At 30.9% G+C, this 18,973-nt stretch overlaps 1 protein-coding gene and 1 pseudogene across 1 annotated transcript; one reads left to right on the top strand and one right to left on the bottom strand.

The window, feature by feature from the left end:
• Window positions 1-256: 256 nt before the first annotated feature.
• LOC114169551 lies at window positions 257-7,518 on the top strand (annotated as a pseudogene).
• Window positions 5,433-17,400, bottom strand: LOC114169550 (CO(2)-response secreted protease-like). The gene is made up of 11 exons (XM_028054753.1): window positions 17,211-17,400; window positions 17,011-17,114; window positions 16,794-16,891; window positions 12,439-12,609; window positions 8,878-8,989; window positions 8,226-8,763; window positions 7,871-7,971; window positions 7,404-7,646; window positions 6,938-7,052; window positions 6,264-6,480; window positions 5,433-6,143 (listed from the first exon to the last, which is right to left on the bottom strand). The coding sequence occupies exons 1-11, from the start codon at window positions 17,295-17,297 to the stop codon at window positions 5,593-5,595; spliced, it is 2,337 nt and encodes a 778-aa protein (XP_027910554.1). The 5' UTR covers window positions 17,298-17,400; the 3' UTR covers window positions 5,433-5,592.
• Window positions 17,401-18,973: the final 1,573 nt, after the last annotated feature.

Below are 18,973 nucleotides of genomic sequence, written 5' to 3'. Positions count from 1 at the left end.
CTTTATTTTGACCGAATAGAACATTATACAGAACACGTAACACACCCTAATACAAACCATGCAACCCGTACAATGTTAATGTTCTGTTAATGATTTAAACGACGTAAAAAAAAAATGAATTGTAAACATAAATACTATTTTAAATATTTGATAAAAATGAAGACCATTTAAATCATTGTGTTAAAATAAGGACAATCTGTTACAAACATTAAGAAAATGATAACAAAAAGGTATTTAAGTGATTCATAAAAAAGCTGATCACCGCATACCCTTTCATTCCACCTGAAACTAAATGGTGCCAACATTTACTTAAAAACCAGTGTCAAGATAGCATCACGCATCAAAATTAGGTTTTGCGCTCCATGCAAAAACCAATTGGTTCGAAAAAAAAAAAACTTGGTTTTCCCCTGCTTCTCATACCTGATCACATATCCAACAGCTCCCACACTGACTCACATTCTCTGGTGCATCCAAGCTGCTGAACCTTAAAAGCTAATTTTTGTTTCTTCCTCTCTCTCACGTTTTTTTAAGCACGAGGGTTAAAATAGTGTTAGCATACTCTCACGCTTCTTCTGGACCTCGCTGTAGACGGCGGAGAGACGTCCGGCGACGGAAGCGGAGGGAACGGTACCGTTAGGTATGGCTGCCATTTGGTAAAATTACCTGTTAAATCAGAGAGAACGAAAGAACTATAGAAAGTGAAAACCAAAATATTACATTACTGCTGTATTAAAGATGATTTAAAGCTTTAACTAGAATAATCAACCAATTTTACCAATAAGATTTATTCCAAAAGAAAAAAAAAGGGTTAAAGACCCCAGCAGCACACGTTATTATAGATGCATGTCATGTTATCTAATCCTATGGCCTGAAAACTTTGATGAGTTTGTTGAGTTTTGCTTTTATATGAGAAAGATTTCACACTTAACTTTGGTGGATCTGTTTTTTGTGAATTGGTTGGTTGGACAACATGTTTGGTTCCACATTGCAACAAAAAGAACCTGCTTTGTTAATGTTAAAGATTTCTTTTCGAATTGCTTTGTGTTGTGTTGTTTGACTCTGTTTTTGTGGTTTTAGAGAGTAATCGTGAAATGGGTTGGAAAGCAGCTGAAAAACTCATTAGGCACTGGAAAGTTCTCAGTGGGGATAATGTAAGCCAAGCCAAGCCAAATTCTCCATCATATATTATTGTTGCTTATTCAATTGTAACAGGTTATGATAATAAGGGGCAAAGATAAGGGTGAGACTGGGACTATTAAGCACATTATTCGCTCATAGAATCGTGTCATTGTTGAGGGTAAAAATCTGGTGAGGGATGAACACAACACTCACCATAACAATTTGGGTATTCCTAGTAATTTTTTTGAAGTGTCTGCATTTTCAATTCCATTACCGATGTTTCTAATATTAAATAATTTGTTAATTGTCTAATTTTGATTTGGACATGTGATGGTATAAATTTGCCTGACTGGTTTCTCTTTCCAATGCCGATTGACTTTGTCTTTGCAGGTGAAGAAGCATATTAAGCAGGGGCAAGGTCATGAAGGGGCATCTTTGCAGTCGAAGCCCCAATCCATTCCTCCAACGTGCAAGTTCTTGACCCAGTGACAGTGACAGGGTGTGCACATTTGTTAAAGAGTATAGCTTGTGATTGCATCTTTTGGGTTTGAGGATAACATATATTGAATTAACAAAGTTTTACTTTTGCAGGAAGCCTTGCAAGGTTGGAGTTAATATCTTGAAGATGGTACTAAAGTCAGAGTGTCTAGAGGAATAGGAGCATCTGGGTCTATAATCCCTCAACCCGAGATCTTAAAGATAAGAACTACCCCAAGACCTACTGTCCGTAAGTATCCCAAAGGCTAATACATGTTTCTTGTCTGAGTTGTTAATAAACATGGCAAGAACTAAGAGAGAATTGATTGAAAGTGAGAAACTGGCTATGTAGCATGTGTGTACCACAAGCTAATAAAATGGCTTATGCAGACTACAGAAAGAGCAAGACAATAATTACCAAGCAAGATAAAGCCTTTGGGAAAGGGTGTCAGAGGGGGAGGTGTTAATCATAAAGATTCAGGATTCATAAAGTGTCTTCCATTTCCACAAAATCACGTTTCTATGTTGTGTAATTTTGTTAGTTGATCCCCGCTCCTTCATATCGGCCCATTGACATGGATTTATATGCAGAAGAGTAAGTAAACGCACATTTGTATGGTATAACACTGTAATTTATTGACAATGTAATTTTGATTGAAGGATTAATTCTTGTGTTATATTTGATTCAGAAACTAGGTTTAACGTAGTATAGTAAGTGGCATGAACTCATTCCCCTGGTCATCCTCCATAACTATATTATTAACGTAGTGTTGTTAGAAACTACTTATTCCAGTTGTCATAAATGTGCAAAATTTGTATGGATATATGGAATTAGAATTCAGTGTAAAACCTATACCTTTTAAATTCTCTCGGTCATTTCAAAGATAAGTTATAACACATTTTTCTTAAATCTAAAATATTATCCTTTGTTATTTATTTTTGGCTGTTGGTCCTAAAGATACTCCAATGGATCTTGTGCTAGAGAAGACTTACGATGCTAAAACAGGAAGGGGAATGCCTGAGCTTTAAGGATATTATGTTCGTTATTCAAATTAGTGAGTTGCTATCACCATGAACAAGATATGGAAAAGAGTTTGTCACATGTTTTTGTCTACTGTGATTTTTGTGGAATTGCTTTCAAACTTTACTGGTTTAGCCTGTGATTTACTGATAGCTAAAAACAAGTAATAATTATTTATATCGATGTTAGCTCTTCTAAGGATGGTCACATAACTTTCACTCCGCAATTGTTAAAGTGAGTGAAACAAAGAATTCCTTTGATAGTTATGGTTCTAGTGAGTGAAATTATTTGAGTTCATCTGCTCTTGTTTGATTTGATCTCCTCTCAAAGGCCTCACATTCTATAAGGTGGAACTCATTCACCCAGTTTCTTCGAACCTTACTGTACAAAATCAGGTTGCATGAAAATGGTAAAACAATTTTGTGGATTGCTAATTCTAAAGACTAACTTATTGGTAAACTTTTTTGGTTTCATGACCTTATTTTACCTTTTGTTGTAAATACCATTGATTTTTCTGGTCTTAAAATATTATATTTGAGAAAACCTTCAATTTGATATTCCAAAGTGACATATGTCACCACATCAGTTCTTAATGAACTTTGGTCACCAAACCAAATTTGACCGACAAAATTTAAATCATTATATTAGTCCTCCAAATATTGTCTCTAAATTATTCCTTGAAGGATTCAATTGGTCTAATTAGTCCCTTAGATACTATGTTACCACATTAGTCCTTATATAGAATGACTGGTGACAAAAAGAACCATTAAAGAGTTTGAAGAGAACAATGTAATTTTCAAGGGTTACTTGGAAAGCAAGGTTAATCAACAAGTTACCGTTTCAAAGACTACCAACAAAATGTTACAACTATACCTCAACAAAATGCTTGAGCTTAAAACGAAGACAAATACCTGCAAGAAAGATGAAGAATATTTGGAATGAAGGAATAATGGTTAGAATACTCCCTGGTAAGAACATGTTTACACTTTTTGAAAACATTGTATTTAAAAACCGCTTATAGTGTCACTTCAACAACTAATGAAGTTGTGTGCTCTCTCGTCACTTAATTGAAAGAATATATTTCGCTTCTGTTATTGGATGAATTTGTTGGTGCGGTAAACACATTGTATTGTTTAAGTGTATCTTATGTGTTGCATCAGCTCTTAAGCAATCTATGTGCACTGACACCACTTAACGTTTATAATGATATTAGGTTTATACATGTGAAAGCATATTAATTGGAGGATATATACAGGGTTTAACTTGTGGTTGAATTTATTTTACAATGGATTGTTTGAGTTTAGTGTTTAATCTGTTTGCATGATAAATTAAGATTCTTGTTTGTGAATATATGAATTGATATTGAACTTTGTGAATGACTGCATCTTATAATGTTGAGATATTGTGGTGTTAATGTAACGCATTTTTAGTTTAACATTGAACTTTAGGTTTGTTTTTGCATAAGAGATTTTCCCACAAAAGTTTGGTTGAATCTAGAGAGGTTAGAAGGCGATAATATAAGAGGATATGAAGGTGAAGCCATTAACCCAACACATTGCTCTTTCTTCAATTGTATGGATGAAAATTAAGTTATTCACATTACTCTTGACATTGAGGTCATAGCTGCCGTTAAGTTGTTTAACATCATCACTGCCATCGCCAAAAACCATCAGAGCACTCACGCAGAGCTTCACCAATGTCAACATTGCAACACTCTATTTTTGTTATCCTTCTTTGGTGTTCTACTTGCTTCTGTTTTTGCTGGAGTGTTTAGTTTTATTTAGAATTTGAAGGAAAAAGTGGCTTCAGGTAGTTCAAGTGCCACTCCTAGAAAAGGAAGTGGAATTGGAACAAAGACTGTTCCTGCCTAGACCAGTTGTGTTTCAATAAATGGAAAAGCTAGAACTGTGAAATGTAAATATTGTGAAAAAGTATTATCAGGTGGGATTTATCGATTCAAGTTTCAATTGATAGGAAATCAAGAAAATTTACTTAAAAAGAGAATTTACTTAAAAGAGAAGGACTATAAATATTGGCCCAAAGAAAACGAAAGATGTGGAGAGAAAACCACACCAACATAAGTAGAAAATGAAAAGAATAACATGATTGAACAATATAAACATATACAAGTATTGCAAAAATGTATATATAATAACAATTGTTTTATTATTGGTATTGAAAGTACATATGATTATTGTTTGAAAGCTCAATTAATTAAAAATATATATCACTGCATCTTTTTGCAATGATTATTTCACATGTTGCTTATTGTTTATTAACATTTATTGGGATTTAAGTGTGAGTTAAGTCTCATATTGGGTGCATATGACAAAATTGAGCACCATATAAAGATGAAGATCCATAACCTCATTATTTTAAGGTTTTGGAAAGTGATGTCAATTTTTTATGTAGATTGAGTTATTGAGTTCGAATCTCATTGATGTTGTTTGTCTCTCCAATAAACCACCTCTTTAGAGACCCAGTCAGTGATATCAAAGTAAGCATGTCTCGTTAAGATGAACGAACATTATTCAAATCATATTAATACATTCACTATAAGAATCCGACGCACAATGTTTACCTCTTTGTACATGAGTCTGTATATCATTCTCTGGTATCATATTTTGCACAAAGTTTCTGATTTATGTAGTACAAATACAGAAAGGAAATTCAACCTTTCATAAGCAGATGCAAACAAGTGTGTTATCACTGTTTCATAAGCAGAAAGGAAATACAAAACGAATATTATTATTTTGACACAAGCAACAGACAAAATAGCAAAGTTCCCATCACTGTAGGCTCATTAAGAGGGTGGAAAAAAAATCACAAGTTAATAATATTAATGTCTCAGAGAGAAATTTATACTTTTTATATGGAGCACATTCCTGTATACAATATAAAGTTAGGCAAAAGAATACCACAATCATGTAGTTACATTTTCTGTGACCTGTTCAAATACCTGTATGTGTGAAAAATTATTGAACTTTGACTGCAAACACTGTATGAACATAATGGTGGCCATCAAGCCATGTTAGAGACCCAAAATTGTATCCACCATTAGCCTCCTTGCCATAGAATGAGACTTTGTAGGTGATTCTTTGAACACCCTCAGAAAACACAAGTTTATTGGGGATGACCTTCACAACCAATCCCTCAGGTGATCTCACTTTTGCAGTATATGTGGCATTAGGAGATCCAACATTGGTAACTGTTCTTGTGATCACTTTTGGTTTTTGTTCCCTTTTAAGTGTACTTATAGATATTGATGGATAATTGATGTTGGAGATAAGGTCTTCAGAGGAGTTCTTGGGGCAATTGAAGTTGGTCTTAAACATTGACCTTACCTTTTTCTGTGAATAGCCAAAATAACAGAGGAATCTAAGATAGTCTTCTATGTTTGTTTCAAAAACTAAGCCAGGGTAAAGAGCTTTGACTGGATTAATTTCACCAACTCCAATTTCATGTGGGTCAGCAATGTAGTTTGAGCTGTTAGTGAGAGGCTTCCTCAAGTTGTTGTAATTCGTAGCTGAAGAATGGAATAGGAACAAACAGAATTAGAGCATGTTTGATTCAACTGTGTTTGGTCCAAGTGTCACTTTCTCTTACACATCCTCAAAAGACTAGAAGAGGGTGTTTGGTCTAGTACCTGTTGTCATCAATGCTGATTTGATCATTGAAGGACTCCAATTTTGGTGCACTGATTTAATGAATGCTGCTGCACCTGTCACATGTGGGCAAGCCATAGATGTGCCAGATTTTATGGCAAACAAGGATGGTTTTTTCCCAACTGGAACACTTCCTGGGTCAGTACTTTTAGGAATCATAGCAGCCAAAATGCCAATTCCTGGTGCCATGACATCAGGCTGGACAAGAAATTTGCCAACAATGTGAAAGAAACAGTGAGTGCATTGTTCTCAAGATTCTTAAGTGATTCAAGTTCAAGGATGAAATTGAAAAATGGTGTTAATTAGTAATTTGGTCTTTATATTTAGGCCTTTGATTCATTTTGGTCCTTATATTTTTTTCAGTTGAGTCCCTATTTTTTAAAAAGACTCAATTTGATCTTTTACGTTAATTTATGTCAAAATTAGAGGAGTTCCAAGATAGAATATGATCCAAATTTTGACACCTGACACTTCTAAACACGATTAATGTCAATTTAATGGAAGAGACCACATTGAGTCTTTTCAAAAAAATAGGGATTCAATTGAGTTAAAAAAAAAAATAAGGACCAATATGAATCAAAGCCTAAATAATATAGGACTAAAATACTAATTAAGCCATGAAAAGTGCATGTAAGAACAAAGGGAAGAAAAATACCTTGAGAATGTTTTCTGTAAGGCTTGAAGGGCCTCTGGATGAGAAAGATGCAACAATTGGTGAAGGTTTATATCTAACAACTTCTGTTGTTGGAAGAATTGTCGCAGTTGGGTTCCTGTAATGGAGCCATGATAGACTAAGTAAGCATACAGGTAGCATGCTATGTTTCAACTTTTACATTTATGAACACAAATATGTGTGCTAAATTACTATTTGTTCTTCAATGAAAGTTGTTTAGTCAAACCACCACACTACATGCATTTTACATTTTCTATCATCACTCTACTAAATGCTTAACATTTCTTCAATTCCCTCTTGTTTGTACATGGTGTCAGATTTCATCTTAAATCAACTGGCATCAAACAAAAGGGTGCAATAGACATATATTAGACTTTCCAACACATACAACATGGGAAAATTTACCTTAAATCACTAATGAACAAATGTTGAGGCTGATGATGCTTACTTGGTAGAGTTTATGTATTGTAGGATTTGATGCCCTTCAACATTGCCAACCTCAGTGAAGGGAAATTCACCTGCATCAAAGGGAACATCTTTGTTGTCCTCATCAATGATTATCAACCCTATGGCTCTTCCATCTTGTACAACTAGCTTCTTGATTCGCCTTGCAACAGTTGGATCATCATTAGCACAAACAACAATGTTGCCAGCGATTTTGTTGTAATCTAATGATCCAGGATAACAGTTCCTGCATTGAACAGAACAATTAACATAACTTCTAAGATGGATCTTTCCACCCCCAACATCTGGATTTTACTAGTATTACTCATTCTACTATATAATATATGTACTAGTAATATATATGAATAGTAACTTCAATGTTAAATTTCAATCGAAGACATGAAATGACAACTCTTTAGTTATTTTAGGTTTAAGAGGATGAAAATAACTTCATAAATCACAGTTAGGTACCTAGCTTCTGATGCAGGGGCAAATTTGGCAGCTACTTGCTCTCCAAAGACAAGGTTATGCATCTTTGAATGAGTAAGATTTGAGAAGTTAATGCCCGTACCCTGAAAACACAAACTGATAGAATCAGAATAACTCTGAATCTAATCACAAGAAATCAATTACAGAATAAGATTTGAGAATAATTACAGAAGATTTCATAACATAATCACTGGAAATCAATTAGGTTAATTACAGGTGAATAATTCTGATTCTATTACAAATAAAGGAGGGAAATTGAGGGTTTTGGGGCATTAAAGAAGAATTCATGGTAACAAATCTACTTTTTTTGCTTGGAAAAAGAGATCAAGAAACATACTTGGAAATACTTTCCATTTCCAAGGACAATAGTTGATTGGAAGTTCCTATCAATATTAGAAGCTGCAATGGTAAATATCCATGGTGCAGTGTTCACAACTGTGAAAGAATCAGGGCCATCGTTGCCAGCTGAACACACCACCATGACCCCCATTTGTTCTGCATGAAATGCTCCAATGGCTATAGGATCACTCAAAAAGTCTGATTGAAAGAGTGAGCTGAGTCCAATAGAGATTGAGATCACATCTACTCCATCCTTTACAGCATCATCAATAGCCTTCAGAATGGTGGCACCAGAGCATCCTTCATCTGAGCATGTTCTATAAGCAGCAATCCTAGTAGAAGGTGAACCACCCCTTGCTGTGCCTAGTGCTAAACCATAATAACTAGCATTCTTGACATAAGCTCCAGCTGCAATTGATGCAGTGTGAGTGCCATGTCCAACAGAATCTCTTGGGGAACCTTTGCTTGCTTCTATTTGAGTCTGGTTGCTACCTGGTGTAGCTTCAATATTATAGTATCTTGCACCAATCAATTTTCTGCAGTTTTATTAAGTGTTGCACCAATCAATTCAGAAGGCTTATATCTTATCTTATAAATAGATATGAGCATTTTTTTTTTATTAAGAACATTTGACTGAGAATGAATGATACCTATTGCAATTGGATTTCTTGAAATCATGACCCTCCATGCAAACTCCTTTCCATCTTGAAGGGATCTCCCCTATACCCTCATCTCTGAAACTTGGAGACTCTGGCCATATCCCTTGAAGCAGAACAGATATAGGCATAAAATGATTGAATAATATAATCAAACATAACTGTTCATAATATGTAGCATGCAACTCTACACTGAGGTCCTTGTAATTCATGGATCAGTGTTTTCAATTTTTTAAGAGGAAAGTTGTTCATTGTGAGTAACACATAAAGTTCAGGTGGTGATTACTTTTCATATTGTGAATTGTTCAACATGATTATACTATAATTTAGAAGAATAATTCTACATGCATTTTCACTTGTTCATTAACTATTTCTGTTGATCCACCTTGTCTTTTGTACACTACACTACAATTTTTGTCACATATCCCATTGTGAACATAATATATATGCACATCTGATGCTGAAGAAGCTCTATTCATTTTAGAATACTGTGTTGTCTTTTATTTTTATCTCCTATTTCCCTTCAAAAACATCCCCAGTTTACAATTCTAACAATGAGAAATCAAAATTTATAACAACTCACCTTTCAATCAATTAAATTCCTTAGTAATAGTTTACAAGATAACAAAACAAAATGAAAATAGAGATTAATCGTTATGTACTATGGACATAAAAGTTTATACTGACAATGACACAAAAGTCATAATGCAGAGTAAAAGTTAACATTTTTGTGTATTATTAATGTATACTATTTTCACAGAAAATCATTTAATACTTCTGTGATTAAAATTTAAGAAACTTTTGTTAAATCAAAAGACCCTAAAGGGACACCAGGAAGGGTCCCACAATCAAGCAGTAGAGGTTAGTACAAATTTATAGTGAAGTTCCCTAGAGAGAGTGTGCTGTGTCTCTGGATCTTGATGACAGAAGCCAAAAAAAAAAATATGAGAAAATCCCTTTAATGTTTTTATGCTATTGTGGGGAATTTGGTCAGTTTTTCTATAAAGGCCCTTTGGCTTCTTTTTGAAAGGGTTGCAATACTAAAGACAGGGTATGAAGCAACAGAAAAAGAAAATAAAAGAAAGTGGTTTCTTTCACACTAGCTTGATGATTCAAATGGGGAAGAAAAGGGTTTCTGGGGAGAAGTGCCAATAATGTAAAGTGCTGTGTGCCTCAGGTTTTAACAATCTCTGATGGTTGTTATGCAGTAGGAAGCTCAATGCAGTATCTTGAAAAGTTTAATCAAAACATTGCAAGAAAAAAGTTGTTTTTCTTTTTTTCTGTTAGTATTGAAAACTAAAGGAAGAGTGATGTGATGAAAAGTCAATAACATCTTTAGCTACCATTTTCTTTCTCTAATTTTCACTTGCCAAACTCATCATTGATCATGGCTTGCATTAGGGACCAATCTCACATCCTATACTTTAAATGCAAAAACACATTTCTTATAGGATCATCACCATAGGATACACTATACCAAGAAAAACCAGTGAAGGTTTCAGTTGTTATAAAGTGAACAAAGTACAGTATGAGTAGTTATTGTGCTTGTTATATTATATATATGGGTAGCAATCATAACAGCTGGTTGTGGGGTAGAATGAGTTGCCATTTGAAGATAACAGATGTTGATGGTGCAACTGTCAATAGGGTTGAAGGAGAAGAATAGATGGGTGAATGGCCTTAACAGTGGCAGTGAGTAGTGACAAATGAGTTTCACATGAGCCTACCATTTGTTTTGGGTCCATCTCATGCTTCTATTGTACTGTGCTATTCAACACTCTAATGTCACATTTGGGTTTTTCACTGCATACTTTTCATAAAATTATTTCTTCCAGCATTTCATGAACAAATAAAAGGGGTATATTATCAAGTACTTATTTAAAATTATAATAAAAAATATTTTTTAATTTAAATGAAAAAATGAATAAATTATTGCAACATAAGACATAATTAAATATGTGGAATAGATAATCTATTATTTTACCCTTTATGTTTTTCTGTTCAGTTTAAAAGATCCTTTTATTTTCTTCTTTTCTCTTCTTTTTTTGTTTTCATAAGTTGAGTATTTTGTAAGTTTCATAAAGAAAAACAAATGAGGTTTGGTGACTTTATCCAAAGAAACAAACAATGCATTAACATTGAAAGTAAAGTTTGTCTGAATGGCACACTTCACTTTCACTGTGACTATTCCCTTTCATCATAAACTTTTGGGGAACACTGTGGTTAGGTAGTGGTCCTTTGTAAATGTAATATCAAACTTCAATTTAATTTATCCACACACACTCACAAAAAAAGCTTTAAATTGGTATTAATGAAGCTTTTGGAATCATTGATTTTAACTCTACAAAACAAGTTCTTATAGTTTTCTTCCCAATGACTAACAACCTAAGATTATTATTATCTTTAATGTGTTTTCAGAAGGGTTAATGGACAAAGAAGGTGCATTGATTGAATGAATATTAAAGTTTCATTTTTTACAATATATTTTTAGTCTCTAAATAAATTTTTAAACTAATTATTTTCTCATATTTTGTCTTTTTTCTATGAGAGTCTAAATTGATAATATTATGTATCAATTGAATGAAATAATTATGTGACTGTACCTTGCTTTGGATTTTTTTTAAAAATGCATGTGAAGTTTAGGTGGGTTTTCTTCTAAATTGATTTATTTATTTGACTAAGTACAATAAAGTGGTGCAAGGAAAGAAGTGTTGTCAAGTAATGCCACATAATGAGCCAAATCTAGTTGGAATGCACTTAAATTAAATTAACCTTTCAGGATAAACAAAGTAATAGTTTTGCTTTTGGCATAACCTTATCTATACTACAACAAACCCTTTTACTACAAAAGTTCCATTTATTTTTTATTTTCTTTTAGCTTGTAGTTAATATTTTATTAAAGGTAGGAAAAAATATTTAATGTAAAAAACAAGTTTTGCAGATTTGTTGGTGTGAATGTAATTCATCTACAATTTAACTGTGTGAATATAATTTTCAATTGAGTTTAGATTAGTTTTGACTAATTCAATTAAAATGGAAGGAATGTCATATTGATAATGTTTCAAATACATTAATTCGATTGGATTAAATCCACATTTATATAGTTTACCTTATTTATCAATGTAAAATGCATAAAGAGAAAAATAAAATAGCTAATAATAGTTTTACTATCAAAGACCCTCTTCATTATCATATAAAATTTATTAAAAATCACAAATTTAAGTGGATCATACACATTATGTTAAAAAAAATTCTATATTTTCAATTTTATAGAAATCTAATAATGAAACTCAATCAAACTTTTATAAGAGAATTAACATTAAAAGTCTTCTCTTTTATTTAATAATTAACATTTTAATATGAAATCTACTAATTTTCCAAATAATAATAAAGAACTTGGAAATTCAATAAACCTGAACCCTAAAATTAGAAATAAAAAATCAATTAAGATGAAATAGAAATTGAATTAGGAGGTTGAGATTTGAAAATGACAAAGCAAAAATAGGAAAGCAGAATTATTAGGTTAAGACAAAAGGTAATTAAAGAAGTGTTTACCTGTGTCTATGACACCAATAATGGAATCAATTGAAGAGTGTTGAATTAGGGTTTTGGAAGGTGCATAATGAGGAGCCTTTAATCCCAAATCCGATTCCAAGAAATCCCAAGATCGTGTTGTGTGCAACTCAAGCATCGGATCTAGGAACACTGACACCACACCATCGTGACCTGTTTCGTGTCCACACCACAAACACTATCATCAAATTCTTTCGTAATTATTATGATTTTGACATTTATCAATAAAAAAATTAAATATGTCTATAGTCTTATTTCATTTTAAAACTTTGAATCACTTTAATTTTTATCTTTCAAAATATATGTGTTTAGTCTTTTTAATCAAATTTTATTAGATTGATTTAATGTTTCATACGTATTTCAAGATTGTATTTGAGTTGTTTATACTATTTGATACATTTTTGCTTTAATGTTAAGTCAAATATTATTATAAAACGCGTTTAAAATGTCAAATAAACTTAACAAAATTTAATTAAAATGATTAAATTTACATATTTTGAAAAAATGAAGGACTAAATTAGTCCAAAATTTCAAAATAGACTAATTCTAAAATTTACCGAGACAAAAACATATTTAACCCATAAAAATGTTATAATTTTGATGATGTTATGTTGTACACGTTGTAAATTTTATTTTTTTTTACACTGGTCCATAAAATTTGCGGGTTAGTGATTAATTTGCAGGAAAAGTATTCTAAAAAATAATTTACATATAAAATTGACATATTTTCAGTATTTTGTCATAAATTTGACTAAATTCAAATAAAAACTTAAAGTATAAATTGTAAATTATATAATAAGATATGAATTAGTTCAGAAATAGGATATATGGATATTCGACAAAATTTGCGAATAAATGTGAAAATTATGGGGAGAACGTGGTTAAAAAAATTGTTATATTATTAGTATAATTCATTTTATAATTAGTGGTTGACATTTTTGTTATAAGAGAAGTAAAGTGATGAGTATTACTTTAAACGTGTTCTTAGTTTTCTTTATAAGTATTATGGTCAATCTAATTCAACGTTTTCCTAAGATTTTCAACTAAACAAATTGTTCTCTAACTCAATATTTTAGTTACTAGTGTATATACTTACTAGAAAATTAAAGTGGAAATTATTGTACATAGAACTATTGTTCTCTAGTATATACTTACTAGAAAATTAAAGTGGAAATTGTTGTACATAGAACTTTATGTATAAAAGAGTTAAATGAAGACTAAAATAATCAACATTAATTAAAATGATAATATTTCTATTCAAATATTTTAGTTACCCACTACATTATTATTGAAATTTTTATATTAAATTATTTATTATGGATTTTAGTCCGTGAGTTTTATTGCGGATTTAATTATGCAGATAACAACTATTTACATATTGTTTATTCGTGGGTAATTTTTCATGAATAATTTAAGTTTTTCTTAGCGTGAATAAAAGTGATGGAACTATTATTGATTCAGCAGTATAAAATATTTATCATGATTTTGTAAAACATGTCATCGAAAAAACTGTGTATAAAACATCATCTATAAAGAAAAAGAAACTAAAATCTGAATTTAAAGTTCTATTTAGTTTCAATACATTGATGGTGTGGAGACTACCATCTTTTCAAAGGTACGTCTATAAAGATTTAAGAAAATAAAATATAATCATAACTTTGTGTTATAATTGTTTTTAAATTACAAATTCGGTAGAAAAACGTAGAAAATTACTACTTGTAATAATGTGATGCAAATTAAACAATGTGGTTACCTTTTATGTCACACAATAAAAAGTTATAAACAAAGTTTATTGGAAATTATATGTTAAATTATGGCATAAAAATTTATTATTTTAGTTTATATACACTAATTTACCCTTTTCTTTATTATTTTCGTACATGATGCTTTTTCAGAAGGGAAGACATACATATTCAGATTCAATGACGAATATTAAAGTAAATTTATTTGTAGCCAAATTGATACATACTTTCACATTCTTTACTAGGGATGTCAAAAAAATCCGTACCCGCAGGTATCCGCGGATAAAACCCGCAACGGATAGGAAATGGATATTAAAAATGGATACCCGCTACCCGTGGGTATGGGTATTTTTGATACCCGCATGTTAACGGGGCGGGTACGGGTATCATAGTATCCGTACCCGTGGATACCCGTACCCGCTAAACTTTAATTCAGAAAAATTATTACCGCACAAATGAGTCAAAACATTATGAGTCTTCATTATATTAGTAAAAACTTTAATTCAGACAAATTTTATATATATATATATATATATATATATATATATATATATATATATTAGTAAAAACATTATGAGTTTTCATTCAATAATGGTGGTCAGATTCTTACCCCACAAATGAGTAAATTACTTCCATATACTGTGGAGGCATTGATGTGTCTCTAAGATTGGTTATGGACCAACATGGAAGGTAATGAAATTAACACTTTTACTTAGATATTTTAATTAAGTGATTGTTAGAAATTTTTACTGAACTCCTTATGTTTTAAGGCTCTTCTAGATTAAAATTGGACAACATGAAACTTTATACAATGTTGCAAGAGGTGGACATTAATGAAGTTAGTAATTTCTTTAATATTTTATTCAAAAATAAACTACAATATAAATTGGTAGTGATTTTTTATTTGTTTATTTTTCAATAATCAATTGGAGAAATGGAACTTGTTGATCCAAACAATAATTATGGTTAAATAATTATTTTTTAAATATTTTTGTAAATACCCGCGGGTACCCGTGGATACCCGCGGATATGAAAAAAATAGACGGGTACCCGCATAACGGATACCCGACGGATATGGGTACGGGTACGGGGCGAATATTTATTCAACGGGTAGGGTACGGGGGAACTACTACCCGTACCTTACCCGCCCCGTTGACATCCCTATTCTTTACACTTCTCATTTTAAATTTAAAGAGCTAGTGATAATAAACTAAATTTTATGAAAATAGACAATTAATTATTAAAAAGAAAAATATATTTCAGCTCCGGCTGCATTATATGATAAAAAAAGTTACCTAAAAAACATTAATTATATCAAATTTAAGTCATTGCAAAATTTCACAATATCGATTAATTAATTACGAATCGTCTTAAATATGATTTTTTTAAGCAATTATTGTGAAAAGTAATAAATATACTATAATTGGATAACATAATATAAACGGTTAAATATGTTTTTGTCATGTGACCTCAGTGAAAATTGAAATTAGTTTCTCTTAAAACATTTGTACCAGTTTAGTCTCTTGATTATGTAAATGTGTAGATTTAGTCATTTCAACAAAATTTTATTAAATTTATTTGATGTTTCAATAGTATTGTAGTTTGTTTACACTGTTTGACACGTCTTCACTATATTAGTTGAAAAAACATATTTGAAACATTAAATAAATTTAAAACAAAATTGATTTAAATGATTAAATCCACATATTTATAAAGATGAGAGACTAAATTTATTCAAAATTTTTAAAAAAAATCCATTCTAATTTTTACTAAAAGTTAAAGGATAAAAAGTATATTTAACTCTAATATAAAAGTATTACGCAGCATCGTAATTAAATAAATAAAAAAAATATTATCACTAAAGTCAATACTAAAACGGAACAATGGAATATTTGAAAAATCTTAAACATTTTATTGAGAAAGGGGAACAAAATTCTATGTGTACGTGGAAATTGAAAGTACAAAAACCACAGATTCACCAGACAATCACATTTGTTTATGTACATATAATATTGAAATGCAACAAAATTAAATTATAAAATAATGACAAAAATATTGGAAGCAGTGCCACTCTGTCCCACAAGGCAACTCACTTATCTTCAGATCTCTATTTTGGAACCATTAATATAATCTTATTTTACTTTTACATTATTTTTTTAGTTAATTTTAATTCATATATACATACACATTTTATTTAAATAATCATTTTCCCCCTTTAGTTATTATCCATCTATTTTATTATTATTATTATTATTATTATTTAAATGTCTTTTACATCATTGAGAGTGTAGTTAAGGTTGGTGAACAAAATTATTAGTGCACAGTAATAATCATAGACACAAAGGACACAAAAATTCACTTCCAACCACATAATAAGTGCTATAAATATTGATTTTGCTTTAAGCAAAAAAACCACATTGTAAAATTAATGCTCTTTTTTTCTAGTGATTAACCCTAAATAATAATGACCACAAAAAAAAAAAGAAGGTAAATTGACAACAAAACATTAGAAAAGTCAAAGAATGATGCAAGTTAAAAATTTGATGCAGACAAAAGGGAAAAGAAGGTAGAAGAAGACAATATCAGAAAAAATACCAGACAGTGCAGAAGCTTCACTCTCTGTAAGCATGGCAGAGAATCCACTGAAGGCATGACTGAACTGGTGGATCAGACCAATCCTCTCACTTTCTTCACTGAGAAAATGAAAAAAATAAAAAATAAAAATTATGTCCATTCCATAAGTTCAACTGGTTTTGATTTCTTTGATGAGTATATGGTTACAGATTAAAGTGCAGAAAAGCAGATAATGAACCTTGGAATAACTGATGACAGTAGCTGCAGATGATCTGATTCTGGAATTTGGCCTTGTACCCTTTTGTTGTTTGGTGATGAATTTCCCATGTAAACAACATAATGCTGCACAAAACAAGAGAAACTCTGGTGAATCTGTCATATATATACAAAAATTGAACTTAACAAGCTAAAGGGGAAATGTGTGTGTATAAAATAAACCTTTGGAGTTTGATCTGAAATTGCAGTGGTGCTGATGAGAAAAGAAGCTAAGAAGAGAAAATTTAGGAATTGCTGAAGCCACTCCATTGAAGAGAGTGAGATGAATTGGTGTTAATGAAGAGAGTTGTTCATGCAATGATCCATTTATAGGGTAGGTTTGATTAACTTGCTTAATTAAAGGAAGCTTCAATCAAGAAGCATGTGAGAGAATCTTTGTTAATTCTTTTGCTCCACTTATGTGAACAGCTACTGCATAATATTACTATAATATATACATACATACATATATAAATATATATATATATATATATATATATATATATATATATATATATATATATATATATACTTTCTTCATTCTCTCTGCTTTTAACCAGTTCTTCTAACAGCTATTAGGATAAGTTCTGTTGTTGCTTGTGCAAGACAAAAATTTGATGAAATTCATGTAATTGTCTCTTCTGTTTTTGTTTTTCTATTTGGCAGTGTAAATGCACTTGACTATGATGCAAGTACTTGTCCCTCTGATAACCCATTTCAACAAAAATACAAATACTGAAAAGTGAGAATATTTGTTTACTTTAGCCAATTTCAGTAATTGTTGTAACTTGGATAATCTAAATTACCCTTAGAAGGTGTTTGAAAATTACCCTTAGAATGAGTTTATAAACAGAAAAATTGCACTTTCCAATGCATATAAGTAATGCAAGTGTTGAAACTTGAAATCCAGACACACCCACTTGATCATATCAGAGAAATATCTTTCCTTACATATAGAAGAAACCAAATTTTGAAAATTTTCAGCATTCACTTGGTCCATGTATGATCTTTAGCACAAATCAAAAACATTGTCAATTTTTGATGTTGAAGTTATGTGTTGAACCACCAAAATTCTTGTTGAAAAGAAAAGAAAAGAGAGATTCCAGTTACCTGTATAGATGCTGTAACACTTTAAAGAGATGGTATATGTGAATGAAAAAAAGTAAAATCATATGCTTGAGATGCAAGTAAAATTGTCTCTTTATGTGCAAAAGAAGAAGAATTGTTATATATATATATATATATATATATATTTTTATGGCCATGTGTGATTCTCTTCTTTGTTCTTTCTCTCATTCCCATTAGTTTCTTCTTCTTCTTGAAGCCTTTTTCTGTGTTGGCATCTTCTTTGTAATAGGTTTTCTCTCATTGGCCAGTTTCTGTGACTGCATAATGCAGCTTTGGTGATGTATAAGGCACTCACAATAAAAAAAATACTTGTAAGATGCTCAATTGAGATTCATTTTTAGATAAATTTTTGGTTCAATCTACTTAAAGAGAAAAAAAACTAAGATGAATTTTAGAGTGTGGAATAAGAATTACGCTTGAGCATGTCATGTAATTTATAGCATATTTTTTGTAAAATTTTGTTAAAAAAATAATCATGTTTTTCTTTTTTTTCTTTAAATACTACTAGAAACAGTATGAACAGTCTACCCTAAGTTTGTTTAATCTTATCTTGATAACATTGAAAGAGACAATTCTAAAGTAAGAATTATAGAGTGCCTAACAAAACATAAACATAAATATAAAATAATATGGTGGAAAATATAAAAAAAAATCCCTACCCAAAGTAATAATTCATAAGTTATTTTATAGTTTTTTTTTTAAACATATTTAGACACGTAATGGAAGAGATGTATATATATAAAATTTTATACCTTGAGTTTAATTGTTAAATTATGTGAATTTTTACGTATCACAATATTTATATTATTGTTTTAAAT

The sequence above is a fragment of the Vigna unguiculata genome, chromosome 11 (genome assembly GCF_004118075.2).
Source record: "Vigna unguiculata cultivar IT97K-499-35 chromosome 11, ASM411807v1, whole genome shotgun sequence".
NCBI classification, from domain to species: Eukaryota; Viridiplantae; Streptophyta; class Magnoliopsida; order Fabales; family Fabaceae; genus Vigna; species Vigna unguiculata.
This window is presented reverse-complemented; position numbering and strand designations above follow the sequence as displayed.

What these genes read in the sequence shown, in the direction of transcription:
- LOC114169550 (XM_028054753.1), bottom strand. Translation starts at nt 17,297, where the DNA reads ATGGAGTGGCTTCAGCAATTCCTAAATTTTCTCTTCTTAGCTTCTTTT. An exon ending in TGAAGCTTCTGCACTGTCTG is followed by an intron (nt 12,610 to 16,793) that starts GTATTTTTTCTG and finishes GACACGAAACAG; the next exon opens with GTCACGATGGTGTGGTGTCA. An exon ending in GCCCCTGCATCAGAAGCTAG is followed by an intron (nt 7,647 to 7,870) that starts GTACCTAACTGT and finishes TGTTCAATGCAG; the next exon opens with GAACTGTTATCCTGGATCAT.